Source organism: Oryza glaberrima, chromosome 11 (genome assembly GCF_000147395.1).
Source record: "Oryza glaberrima chromosome 11, OglaRS2, whole genome shotgun sequence".
NCBI lineage: Eukaryota > Viridiplantae > Streptophyta > Magnoliopsida > Poales > Poaceae > Oryza > Oryza glaberrima.
The window spans coordinates 13,123,698-13,137,772 of record NC_068336.1 but is presented as its reverse complement, the minus strand read 5'-3'; the positions used below and the strand labels follow the sequence as shown (position 1 = coordinate 13,137,772).

The 14,075-nt window shown below is 35.9% G+C and overlaps 1 protein-coding gene across 1 annotated transcript; it reads left to right on the top strand.

Annotated features, from left to right (window-relative positions):
• The first annotated feature begins 721 nt into the window (after positions 1-721).
• On the top strand, positions 722-12,264 carry LOC127755373 (serine carboxypeptidase-like 7). Its single transcript, XM_052281029.1, has 13 exons — positions 722-965; positions 1,065-1,210; positions 1,290-1,489; positions 1,595-1,697; positions 2,506-2,543; positions 3,041-3,142; positions 3,250-3,333; positions 7,531-7,683; positions 7,773-7,844; positions 7,939-8,060; positions 9,142-9,255; positions 9,419-9,464; positions 11,985-12,264. The coding sequence occupies exons 1-13, from the start codon at positions 832-834 to the stop codon at positions 12,066-12,068; spliced, it is 1,398 nt and encodes a 465-aa protein (XP_052136989.1). The 5' UTR covers positions 722-831; the 3' UTR covers positions 12,069-12,264.
• Positions 12,265-14,075: the final 1,811 nt, after the last annotated feature.

The following is a 14,075-nucleotide window of genomic DNA, read 5'->3' as shown; positions in this document are numbered from 1 at the left end:
TGTGTTTCATAATTTTTTTAAATGTTTCAGTTGCTATTTTTTTCGTTTCACTATATATAAGTTAATTTTCATTTGTTGGTCAACTGCAATATTTGATAGTCCGACTCCTTTTTTTTTTTTTTAGAAATCAGGCACCCAAGGTGTAGTTTCTCTCTGTCTTTCTCCATAGTTGTACCTTCGAAATCTAGGATTTGAAATTTTGTATATCAAGCCACTAGTCTAGTAGGCTATTGATGAGTCAGAGCTATTTCCTCCATCGTATAAGATTTTATTTAGATTTATAGTATTAAAATGTGTTACCTTTTATCAGGTTTAATTTTTTATTGACATACTTCCTCTGTCCTAAAAAAAGACAAACCCTAGTTTCTGTGTCCAACATTTAACCGTCCGTCTTATTTAAAAAATTATGAAAAAAATTAAAAAGATAAGTCATGCATAAAGTATTAATCATATTTTATTATGTAACAATAATAAAAATACTAATTATAAAAAAATTTCATATAACGTTGGCACAGAAAGTTAGAGTTTGTTTTTTTTTTTTTTTTTTTTTTTTTTTTTTTTTTTTGATGGAGGGAGAACTGCTATAGCCTGTAGCGCTGTGCCATGCCGTGCAGCAGCTACATGCCTCCTGTCTCTGTGCGTCATGCCGTCATCGGTGAGATTTGAACACATACATAATATATTGTGTGCTCCGCGAGGAAAACGCGGGGTGACCAGATAGCCGGGCCACCACGTCTGAAAGCCCATGTGCCTAGGGCAGTTGCAACCTCGCTAGCTGCTACCGCTTGCCAGTTGTCGTTCTCCCGTGCGAGGACAAGGCAGTACAGTACAATGGCTGTGCGGCTCCGCTGCTGCTGCTTCCTCCTCTTCGTCACCATCGCTGCCGCCGGTGGCTCCCTGACGCGGACGAACGTCGCGACGCTGCCGGGGTTCGACGGCGCGCTGCCTTCACGCCTCGAGACCGGGTGAGACAACTCAAGAATCATTCCCCCATCTGCTCTGACGATTTTCTATGCTCCCTGCATCAGTATAGGTGAGAGGTCCTGTGGTGTCACTCTGTACAGGTACGTGACGGTCGACGAGGAGAACGGCGCCGAGCTGTTCTACTACTTCATCGAGTCGGAGGGCGACCCCAGCACCGACCCCGTCCTCCTCTGGATCACCGGCGGCGACCGCTGCTCCGTCCTCAGCGCCCTCTTCTTCGAGATTGGTCAGCAACCCAACAACAACAAGCCTCCTTGTCTAGAGTGTCAGGCGTGGTTCATCCCGTTGCAATTATTACCACGCAGGGCCGTTGAAGCTGGTCATCGAGCCCTACAACGGCAGCTTGCCGCGGCTGCACTACCACCCTTACTCGTGGACAAAGGTCGCCAGCATCCTCTTCGTCGACTCGCCGGTCGGCGCCGGCTTCTCCTTCTCAAGGGACCCTAAGGGGTACGACGTCGGCGACGTCTCTGCTTCGATGCAGCTCATCAAGCTTCTCAGGGAGGTAATTCATTACTACCTGGTTTTTTTTGGTCCATTGGTTCCAGGTTTTCAGCGTACTTGGTTCTTGCTAGCTCTTGGTTTAATATCTCGTTTGACTCTGATTCAGTGGTTCACTGAGCATCCGCACTATCTCTCAAATCCGTTCTACGTTGGAGGAGACTCCTATGCCGGAAAGATCGTCCCGTTTATCGTGCAGAAGATCTCGGAAGGTGCTGCAATAATGTTACCTTGGTTACTCTTTAAATCTCAAAGGAATATACTCTTGTTTTCTTATGTGTGATCTAAATAGTTATATAAAAAAATCATTTTATACCACTAAATTTATTCAACGATTTATTATTGACTTCATCTCCATCTATGGTATATATATCTTCAACTTTACTTTTTCTATAATATATCATTGGGGCTGATATTTTTCAAAAATGATGCTTAAAATGCCTTAAGACTTACAAGAGTTGACTATTGATTAAGCAACATGAAGATATATACATATATATATATATATATATATATTTACTTACATAGTCTTCTTACATAATATAATATAGAAGTTTTTTTATAACTAATATAGAAGTGATATATTATAGAGAAAGACAAATTCGATGACCAACTGTTGAACTATAACAAATTTAATGGCATAGAATAGATTTTCTCTGAAAAAAAAACTATTTTGACAAGTTAGATTAATGTCATAAAATTTTAAATTTGATTTTACAAATTAGCGAAACAAATATGACGTGAGCACACGTATACGTAATCCATTCTTTTTGGTATGAGTTACTGATACTGAATTTGAACTCCCACATATTTGTGGATAAATATATTACTAGTAGTGTGCCTGTGCTAATATATCCTCTAATTCTTTTTCAAATTCTTTCACAACTATTTAAATACAAGCAACAACGAGGGGAAATTGCCTAGGATTAAAATTCCATTTCCAGATTTCTACAGGATCTCTTTTCAAGATCGATCAGTTCGCGCACCAAAAAGCTTGACAATTTTGTGCTCTGTTTTCAGATATTGAAGCTGGCGTCAGACCGACGTTTAATCTGAAGGTAGAGCTCATGTCTTTTTCTATAAAGCTACAACTCCCGGTTAATATATATATTTGAGGTGTTAGTGATAACTAGGGTGTCCATCGAACATTAAAAAAAAACAAAAGTATATTTCCTATATCAAGATATAGTTGATTATCAACTTGAGACCAAGAGATAGTTTAAAACCCCTCATTTAGCAATGGATAGACAACCTGTATCATGATCTGTAAATACTGCAATTTTACTAACATGTTATAATATATACAATATAGGATCATGTCCAACATTTTCTCTTAAAAAAAATATACTTCATCCCTCCTTAAAAAACCTAGAAACGGATAAAACCTAGAAACGGATATGACATTTTCTAGTACTACGAATATAGATAGGCAGTCTGTCCAGATTCATACTATTAGGAAATATCTTATCCAATTATAAGTTCTCATATTTTAGGACGGTAGAGTAGTTGATTAATGATCTAGCGGCAATTAATTTTATGTTTGGGAGATTGTCAGGGCTATCTGGTAGGTAATCCGAGTACAGGGGAACGCATTGACCTCGAATCAAGAGTGCCGTACAGCCATGGAGTCGGAATCATTTCAGATCAGTTATATGAGGTGAACAGTCGAACACGCGGCTCACAAAATTTAATTATGTCCTAAATGATTCCTGCGTGATCTTTGTTAACTCTGATTGCACATGCATTCACGTGGTTTGTCTGAAGATGATAATGGAGCACTGCGAAGGTGAGGATTATGACAATCCCAGCAACGTGATTTGCCAACAAGCTTTGGCTAGGTTTGACAGCGTAAGGAGACAAGTACACTCTTTTTTTTTCCTCGATTGTATTAGTTGAATTTTCATATTATCGAAAAAACTATTTAGTTGCATTTTTATATTATCGAGAAAAAGAATTTCTTGGATAATTCTGTCTGAATTAACTTATTAACTACGAATGTCTAAAAAAATGGCGTTTTCTGTGTTTCTCAAGAATATCTAGTCCTTTTACTGTAATTTATTCTTTTTGCAGACAGTAGTAACATATATACAGTAGTAACATGTATTACTCACACGACAGCAAATACATATCCACGTGTCCATCCTGTATGTAGGACTAACACTTTTGCCCCTTTGGAGCAAAATATGCACCTGCTGTTATAAACATACATAGGCCCTGTTTGGATCCGGAGAGCTATTAAATAGCCCTCCGAAATCTTACTATTTAGGAGTATTAAACGTAGATTACTGACAAAACCCATTCCATAACCCCTAGGCTATTTTGTGAGACAAATCTAACGAGGTATATTAATCCATGATTTACTACAGTGACGCTACAGTAATTAGCCGCTAATCATGGATTAATATATATAATTAGATTCGTCTAGCAAAATAGCCTAGGGGTTATGGAATTGATTTTATCATTAATCTACGTTTTTAATTAATACTTCTAAATAGCAAGATTTCAGAGGGATATTTAATAGCCCAGAGGATCCAAACAAGACCATAACAGAGATTTGCTAACCAGCTAAATGCCCGTATTTTGATAGAAAAGAAAATATGTGCCCGTATTAATGTGTTATCTTGCTATAGAGAATATTGACCTTAATCTAATTTTATATGTGTAGACTTGATTGTTTGTAACTTAAACTTTGTATGATTTGTACCCTAGTTTTCGGGCACATTATATATAGGTAGTCCCAAATAAATAGCATTCACGTGTACTTCTCAAACTGATGAATTTTAATATTTAAACTAAGAAGGTGGCCAGCGCGTATGCACGGGCATCCATATTATTTAAATGTAATATTATATTTTGATATGTATTATAATTAAGGGCAACTCAAAGTCACACGTATCTTAAAAACCATTCATTGAAATTTAAATAAATGATGGATTAAGGTCACATGACTTTTGAATCGATTTAATGATAAACTGCCGTAGCTAATTATCACTTCTACCATCTGTACACATAGAGTGTAATATGGCTATAAGCAAAACTTGTGAGACTAAGGAAATCAAAGTTCTTTGTGTTGAATCATTTCATGAAGGCACATGATACAGTGACAACCAAATTAAGGATAGATTATATGTTGGATTTTTTTTCTACATAGAAGTTCAACTAGTTCAATTTTTTACACAGTTTTGAAGAACTTTAAAGGTATGTTAGAACACATAACACCCACACAATTGCTTGGCTGGTAATGCAAAATATTAGCAATTGTTTCAAGCTAATTACTTTGTTTTTTCATGCTTGATTGTTTTCTTTGAAACAACATTTGTTTGAAATAAGATCAATAGTGTATAAATTTGATTAGTGTGTGTAGTGTACTTATAAATTTTGAAGTGTTCTATAGTAAAGTTTGCTTTTGTCATGAAATCCAATTATATCAAAGAATATAGTTTTATCATGTAAATTATAATCAATAAGTTCAATATAATTTATATCATCATAATTAATGAAACTTATTTAAAAAATATGACTACTTAAAAAACTATGGTTCGCTTTTTTTTTTCTCCTTATTTAATGGTGCCTTTGTCTACTCGGAATCAAAGAAAAAAGTAACACGTCATGCCATAGTTGATATATGGCTATATGCTATTTATCAGTACTCTATGTCCACTCATTGCTCAGTAGTGTCTTCCACTCACCAATCATCTTGTGATAATCATATAGACAATATTTGTCTATTTGTTTAGTTTACCTAAAGGGCAACACCACATTGCTCCTTTCTCATGCATGGTCGTAGACTCTAAAATGATTTGCCCAAAGCATGTTCTTCATTAACACATGTAACTAGAACATTACATAATATACAAGTGTGGCACACTTGGTAATTTTCGTTCTAGTTTCACCCCTGTTCTGGAAAAAGCGCTTTAGGAAACAATATATACATAATTCTTTTTCTGAAACACATCATTTAGGAACTTGGGAAATGTGCAAATGAAAATCCAAAATCCATTAGGTAATCAACCCTTCATTTTAGCTTACACTGAGTTGCATTTTGCAAAAACTTGACCCACTGGACTTGATTATTTTCCTTTTGAAACACACGTCCAATTTGTTTTCACTTTATTAACAAAACAATCATTATTGATTGATGATTTGATGTGTCCTCACCTTGGCAAACTAGTAGCGTTGTGGTGATCCTGATCACCTTAGTTTCCTTGATCTGGTGTGTTGCATTGTCGTATGTGCGGAAGGCAAAGGTGTACGCATGTATTGTGTAGAGGAACGAAGACCAAATAGTTTAACTAAAAAATAGATCCATCAGTTTGAATGAAAATCGATGACCAAATAGTTTAACTAAAAAATTGTATCAAATAATGTGTCCACTTGTTGGTTTAAGTATAAATTAGTAGATATAAATTATAAATTGTTAATTTGATAGATATAAAATATAATGGTATAAACTTCAGACAATGTATTATTTGGAAATAATTAGTCCACCAGTTTAAGTAAAATATTATCTTATATTATTAATTTAATGGGTTAAAAATATAACTTTATAACTTTATTTTTAAACATTGTAGAGCTAATGTTCAGTTATATTTATTTGTAAAGAGTTACTTTATGATTATATATATAGTATATGTTTGTAATACTATATTTTTTAATTTTATTATGACATATAATTATTTTCTCACATATACATGAAAAAAGGTGGAAAGAAGAGGGAAGCTGGTGTATTTTTTTAATTGATGTATATAATTTGTGTTTTTATTTTTTTGGCTTTAACGTTCATTTTTTGGCTTTAATTGATGTTCATTTTTGTATTCTCACATAATGTTTTACGATATGTATGTACTTTGTATTTTGGGTTTTTTTTACGAGCAATACTTATGTGAACAGGAGATTAGAAGGGAGTTTTTTTAAAAATATATCTAATCTAACGGGTCCATCAATTTATGTAAAAATTGAAACTAGATGTTTTGCTTTTTTTTCTTAGAATTTCAAGCAATTTATTTAATTTATTAGAGTGCCACGTGACGGTTTGAGAGCATTTGTAGAAAGTTTAATGAACTTTTACTATATAATATATAATAGATAGATAGATAATTTAAATATAGAATGCTTAAGGAGTGTTGATTGGATATTTTATATACAAGATCTAGTTTAACTGCATATATTTATAGAGTAATATACATTATTTCTAAATAGTAGAAAATACTATTTCAAAGCTCATCGATTTTTTTTAATGACACTAAGTATTTTTTTTCTTTACTTTATCGCTTAGGCTAATCGTTTTTCTTTTAGATGTATGTTCGTAATACTTCTTTTTCTTTTTCCGGCCTATAAGAGGAAAGTATTACCTTTTAAAATAATACATCTAATCTAATGGTTTAAAATATCGGGTCCATCAATTTAAGTAAAAATCGACGGTGAGATTAAACAATGCCATGTGACGATCTAGGAGTGCTTGTATGAGCGCTACATGATGGTTTTAGAGCGTTTGTAGATTGGTTTTAGAGCATTTGTAGTTAGTTTAATGTATTTTGAAGTATATAATAGATACGTGTCAGGGCTGTGCAACCGTCGGTTTTAATTACTGTAGCTTTCTGTGAACAATAGCAGTTCATATTGGTACATAAGAGTCCTGTTATAATCTTAGAAACACGGTTGAGACAAGCATGGTGGCCCAAATACCACCATAATTTATTCTATTTGTCCTTCTCCCATTATCAAATTTTTTGTCACATAAAGTAGCTGGCCGGCTGTGACGTTTGGGCCAACTTATTGAAATAGATAGGTGGCTTGCTTGTCATATACATCCTCCGTTTTTTGAAAGAAAAACAATTTTTAAGAATGAATCTGGGCAAATGTTCTTTGTTATTTACAGGTAGTACCTAGGATGAAATACGGTTCAATGATAGGGAATAAGATATGGCATTGTTATCCTACTAGGGGTTTCCCGGATTATCTATATATTAATCATTGTTTTTGAGGGTGGAAAACTATATATGTTAATTAATAAATCGATAGTGACATATTGTTGTTTCACTGCAGCTACTACACGAAGGTTCGAGGGCCCAAATTTTGAACCCAAATTGCATTTATGTGTCCCCCAAGCCAAATCATGAGACAATCGACAGAAAGATCTTGAAGGAGGAGCATGGAGGACTAAAACATCCACCTCCTCAACCTTCAATAAAATGTGGTGTAAGGAACTCCACTACACGTAATATCACGTACATATTTCTATATATATTTAAGTTCATCTGAATCTAGGTGAATTTTCGCATCCACAGGTCTATGCCAACTATTTGTCATATTTTTGGGCAAACAACAACTTTACACGAAGAACTCTAGGAATCAAGAAGGTAATTTCGGGGCACCTTTTCATTTCTAGGAATCACTCCTTTGCATTTGCCATACGAGCACATTTTTCAAATTATCTAAATGCCAAATATCCAGGGCACCATAAATGAATGGGTTAGGTGCCACGAACATGATCTACCATACAACATCGACATCAGGAGCAGCATAAAGTATCATCGAAATGTTACACTAAAAGGTTACCGTGCTTTGGTATATAGGTAATAAATGTTATTGGCAAGTTCTCAGTAGTACCTGTACAAGCTATTATTTAGAACATTTCAATAGATTATCCAAACTAGATGAGATGGCTATGACAAATATATATATATATATATATATACCTTAGACAAGTACATGCCATGGCTATCACAGGAAAAGGGAGTATTTCATATTTTTGATAAATATTCTTATTTTTTGAGGAAAATATAAATAGTCTTATTATTTCGTCATTACCAGCTAGAGATAGCATTGTAACTATGTTTTGAATAAAAGATTGTTCCTAAATTAAACCTATACTTAAACGTGTTCTGTTCATATTATAGTCTTGGTTGTTCATATTAGTTCTTGTAACCACTTGGTGAGAATTGTACTTAAAACATAAATAAATCATACACGGGGATAAATCGAGGATAAACCAAACCTTCTGTTAGAATAAATAAATTAGAGCCCACCTCAATATTGACTTTGGTTGTGCAGAACTCAGACGCACACAAACCAATTTATTTATGCAAAATTCTCCTTTTGTTGAATAAAATATTAGAAACAATTACCAGGAATTGATTTTACAAATTGATCCCATCAACACGTTGGATTATGAAGCAGATTACTACTATCTGTACCAAGGGCAGATATTTTCTTTATTTCTAAAAAAATGGACAGCTGAAGGAATTTCTGGATGTGTTACATAAACACACAAACATTAACCTCAATTGAAAGAAATTGTATTTTTTATATATATTTCAGCATCACATTTCAAAAAGGAATTAGTGAAAAATCCTTTTGAATGAAGCTATTCAGGGAAAAAAACATCAAATTTGCAGGTCCACTCTTACTAACATTTCGACTTTAAAATCTTTTAATAGGAAAAACTAGTGGTCATTGGTGAAAGTAATGTTGGATGACAGAACAACATGTTGGATGGAAACTACTAACCCAACTAACAACGAATGTGTGCATCTAGCAAAAATCTCTTGATGATAAGTAATACTTTGATTCACTGTGTTGAGCTACAGACACATTTTTACCTTCTTAAGATATACCCAGTATTGTAAACTACTGTTTCATCAAATTTATGTGCAGTGGTGACCACGATGCTGTTGTGCCATTCCTCGGGACACAAGCCTGGGTGAGATCACTCAACTACCCAATTGTGGATGACTGGAGAGCCTGGCATATCGATGGCCAGTCTGCTGGGTAAGATAAATGTTGCCTAATTCGTTTTCTTGTTTAGTTATGTATAACACTGCTACGGGGGATTAATAAGATTTTCATAAGTTTAAAATACACTGTGTTTTTCAGTTCATAATAAACTCAGTCGAAGAGTACATTACCTGAAATACGATTTATTTATTTGCAGATTCACCATAGCATATGGAAACAATTTGACATTCGCTACAGTAAAGGTGACAATATATCTGTCTACAAATGCATGATTCTTGTTTTTCAAAAAGCAAATGAAACTTTTCTTTTTTACATTCATTATTTTTACTATGGTTATTTTGAATGAAGTTAATTAACTCCTACAGTTTCAAACAGTTTGGGAGTATCTAGGTTCTAATGATTTGTTAAATACCAGATGCAAATGTTTGGTTGCAGTATGGGTTGAAAGTTGAAACTGCAAAACGAAAATTTTGAATTAAGGGTACAAGTTGTACACTCCACATTTTCATGAATGAAAACTTCATGCATAGTGATGAGTAAAAATAAATCCAACCATTAATGTAATAAAGCTATGTTTGTTATTAAAGATAAGTGAATTGTTCATGCTTGTTCACCAGCATAACTTTTGAATGAATTGGCTTGGCTGGTGCACAGAACTAAATTTACGTACTATTAGAGCTAGAGATCTTGAGTATGAATCACTAGTGCAATCCATTTATTATATACTAAAAATTCATTAAACATCATATAAATGCTCCTAATACGCAAGTAGCACTCTTACAAACAATAATAAGATGCTATGTGTACTCCAATAAATCAAAGAAATTCCTAAAAAAATAAAAAAATCCAACCATTGCATTTCATTTAATTGTGTGGACCCATTATTTTCATGCATTTGATTTATTTTAGATTAGAAAAAAAAACACTTCCCAACCCAACGTCCCTTCCATGGCCAGCACGTATGTCGATGGAAATGCGTACGTACTAACTACTAACGTACACAACTCCCCTCGTTATCTTACTCCTGTTTACTCTTCTATTTACGTGCAATATTAGTTAGGAAGCATAATTTCTAAAAAAAAAGTTTAAACAGCTATAACATCTAAGTTATATAGCTAATAAGCTAATTATATGTTCCTAGGTTATTTATGACTAAATTTACATTTAAAGACACATATTTACTTATATTTCAAGTTTCAAAAAAAATATGTCACTTCTGTCTTATTTTTTTTATTTTCGTGTGCAATTAAAAAATATTAAAAAAGGAAGATATAGATTTTACCTTTGTACGTAACTTCACAATGTCTTTAAAACTAGGAAAACTCTAAGAAATTGTGAGGAAATAAACATCCAACTATCGATTTTTCACTAAAATCGATGGACACATTGTTTTCAACCATTAGGTATATTTTTAGAGAAATCGCGATCATGTGTCATGTCTTACGAATTAGAAAAAAATATTTGAAATTATCAAGAAGAAGCATCAGATTTTCACTTAAATCGTTTAGAAAAATTAGAAATACGAACTCCTTTCTACTTTATCCTGCTCCTAAAATGCACATAAAACTTGCCCCGCCCCCTCTCCTCACGACTCAGTCTCTCCGATCTCCACCTCTACCTTTCTCCTTGTTTCTATCAAACTAAAAGAGAAACGATCTATAACATTAACATGACCAGACCATAATATTTAAGCCATAGATCTGATTTCTAATCTAACTATTGCCATATTCATAACTAAAATAACAGTTAAATGTACATAATGCCTATATTTCTAACTTAAAATAAGAACCATGTAAAATAAAAAAACAGAAAATAGCAAATGTCAATACAGACTAAGTTGAGCCATTTGGAGAAAATCTAATAAACTCGTAAAATAATTTGGTTTTTAATTTTTCACTTAAATTGAAACAACCATAGCTTTTTCCATTGCCATAACAATTTTAAGTGCATGGTCAACATATATATTAATGGCCTCCCATCTATCCTATATCGTGACATAAGTTGACAAAGTGTAATTATAAGTTTCTCCACATATTATTTCATATATGTGGCTGGGACAAAAGTGATTTTTTAATCTAGGAGACATTTTTATCATTTAAATATATTAAAGTTTACGGTCTATTTCACGTCATAGAAATGATAAGAGGTGACTCCTTTTAGCGACTTCTTTTAGCATTGCTTTCATAAAACAATAACTAATATGCCCACGCATCTGCACCGGCTTCCTTCATAGTTAAATAAAAAAACACAGCCCACTTCTATGAGTTGCTTGTACGTATAGCATTGGGGAGTGTTGAAGTATAAAAGTATTATTCTCTCTTCCTCATTCAGCTTATGTTTTTCAATGACCAAAGGCAGTCGATGCAACTCAACACAAATATACAGCAAAATTACAGCCTAAGAGGCACGCTTTGACCGTTTTCGTATAATGGAAACAAATCCAATAACATATGCTTTGAGCTGAACCTAGGACATATAATTAATTTATTTTATTTCTAGCATTCAAATAATCAAACAACATTGATGATGTAAACTATTCCTTTAGTGGCCTCTACAGCAAGGAACTTCTATATCTAACCCGTAGTCATTATTAACAGTTCGATGAAAGAAACCAGTTATATTTCATCCTTAGTCATTATCAACGACAAGATAGAAGAAGAAAAAAAATTCAAGAACTTGACAAAAGACCAACTAATTATTGTTTGTGATTTTACTTGTTTTGAATATGCATTGTAATACTGTTTTACTCTCTCCAAATGTAGGGTGCTGGACACACTGCACCAGAGTTTGAGCCGGAGAGGTGCTTTGCAATGTTTAAGCGTTGGATTTCCAGCATACCACTATGATGATGGATGTGCATATCGTGTAACTTGCACAAATGGAGGATTGTAGTATGAATGTCATGGGTGAATAAAATCAATTCTTTTTTAGGAAGGCTCAAAACAAGACTATTTTTTGTAAATTTGATTCTTTTTGACGAGACCCCCATTAGGTTCCAGGCGGACCAGAAGTCCTCTCGCCTACAAAAATCGCTCCTTGGGGATGGTTAAGGGGCCGCATGCAAAAATCTATTTCACAATCGTCTCCTTAAGAGGTCCACCTATGATAATAGGTGGGGTTGCCCGCGAAAGTATATTTTCGCAAGCCGACAACATGGAGAGAATGTGTGCCCCATGCGTCCCTGCACTGACACGCACTACCTTTTCTTTCTTGATCTTCACCTTTTTTACACCTCCTCTCCACTCACACACACCTTTCTTCTCTTCTCCTCCCCTTTGCTCTAGTGGCTAAGGCTTCACATTCCCTCTCCACTCCCTCTTCCTCTCCTCATCTCTTCCCCGTTCCTCTCCCCCTTCTCTTCTCCGGTGGTTGAGACGGAGGCAGCTAGGAGCGACGCTGACGGCGGCGACAGTGACTACTGTGAGGGTGGAGCAGAAGGAAGGTCGATCCGGTGGCGCCGCCCTTGGGAGCGTCATATCAACCGTTAGCATCACGAGGTCGATAAGCCCCTCAACTGCCACTTAGTCGTCACATTCCACCGCTAGAACGCACCTCCCTCTAGCCAGCAATGCGCGCCTCCCCAGGTCGAGCCGGTCCCTGTCCGCCACCTCCTCCGTCTTTCCTGTCACCGGTTCGCCACTATCGACACCGACCCAGAGCCGCCGCCATCTTCCTCGCGTCGCCATCGTCCTCTCATCATTGCCTGCTGTCGTGAGCCCTCGGTGAGCCGCCCCTCCTCTTCCTCCCTTCCGCCACCGCTCCGCGCACCATCCGTCACGCCAGATGGTCGCTGTCTGGCACCATCTGGCTGTGCATGTCGCACCCTCGCGGTGGGGAAGGCCGACCGCAGGAAGCCGCTTCCTAGCCGTCCGATATGCCCCACGACAGATCTAGGCCATCCACCTTGCCGCCCGTGTGGCTGCTGCATCGGCACAACATGTGCACCACATGGTGCACCTGTCCCCAGCCTAGTGGACTTAGTCCACTGTGCGCCGCCCTCCTTGTGTCAACAACGTGTGCGGCCCGCTTGTCGGTGCTGGCCTCCGTTCACTTATGTCAGTGCTCGAGCTTTCATGCGCAATAATTCATAAAGTTTTTTTTCTATTAGTATATTCATCCGAGCTCCATTTATGTCCTTTCAAATCGCACTGAATTCATCAAAATGCCTAGAATTCATTTAAAATGTTTTTATTTTCCATTTCAAAAGACTTATAGCATGTTTGCTTTGTGTGCATTGTTTGTCTCTTAGATTCCATCGGTTGTGAACCCCCGTTTTACTTCAAAGTGGTTGCAGAGGTTTCAGCAGCACTAGAGCAAGGCATGTCATGCATCCTCATTAAATATATTGTACCCATCTAACAAATGTCTCGCTTTGTATTAAATACTGTATTATTTTACAATGTCATGTGGGGTAGTTTCCTACGTACTCAGCCACAGTTTGATCATCTTGTACCATTGATAAGTTGGGAATTAATATGACTAGATGTTGGTTTAGGAAATGCCTAGCCATGCTTAGATCAACTACCTCACTATGGGAATCTCACATATACCTTATTTCTTGGATTAATGATGATGACATTGGACATGGATCAACATGGTATTAATTCAACCACAATATGCGTAATGGTGGGCTATGGGCATATGGTTTTGATAGAAGCGCCCAGGCAGTTAAGGACTAGTTCGTGGGAAACAACTGGGTCTGTAGTATAGCTCTTCCCTCTATAACATATCCAGGCAAGGGTTGGCGTGATGGAGTTGGGTTGGCCCTGGTTTAAGCGTTGATCAGTTGCGAGATTCATCGCGGTGCACATGGGGTTGTCCACCCCTATTTAAAGGTGGCGGTTGTTGGTATT

What these genes read in the sequence shown, in the direction of transcription:
- LOC127755373 (XM_052281029.1), top strand. Translation starts at nt 832, where the DNA reads ATGGCTGTGCGGCTCCGCTGCTGCTGCTTCCTCCTCTTCGTCACCATC. An exon ending in CTTTGGCTAGGTTTGACAGC is followed by an intron (nt 3,334 to 7,530) that starts GTAAGGAGACAA and finishes GTTTCACTGCAG; the next exon opens with CTACTACACGAAGGTTCGAG. An exon ending in ATCGATGGCCAGTCTGCTGG is followed by an intron (nt 9,256 to 9,418) that starts GTAAGATAAATG and finishes ATTTATTTGCAG; the next exon opens with ATTCACCATAGCATATGGAA.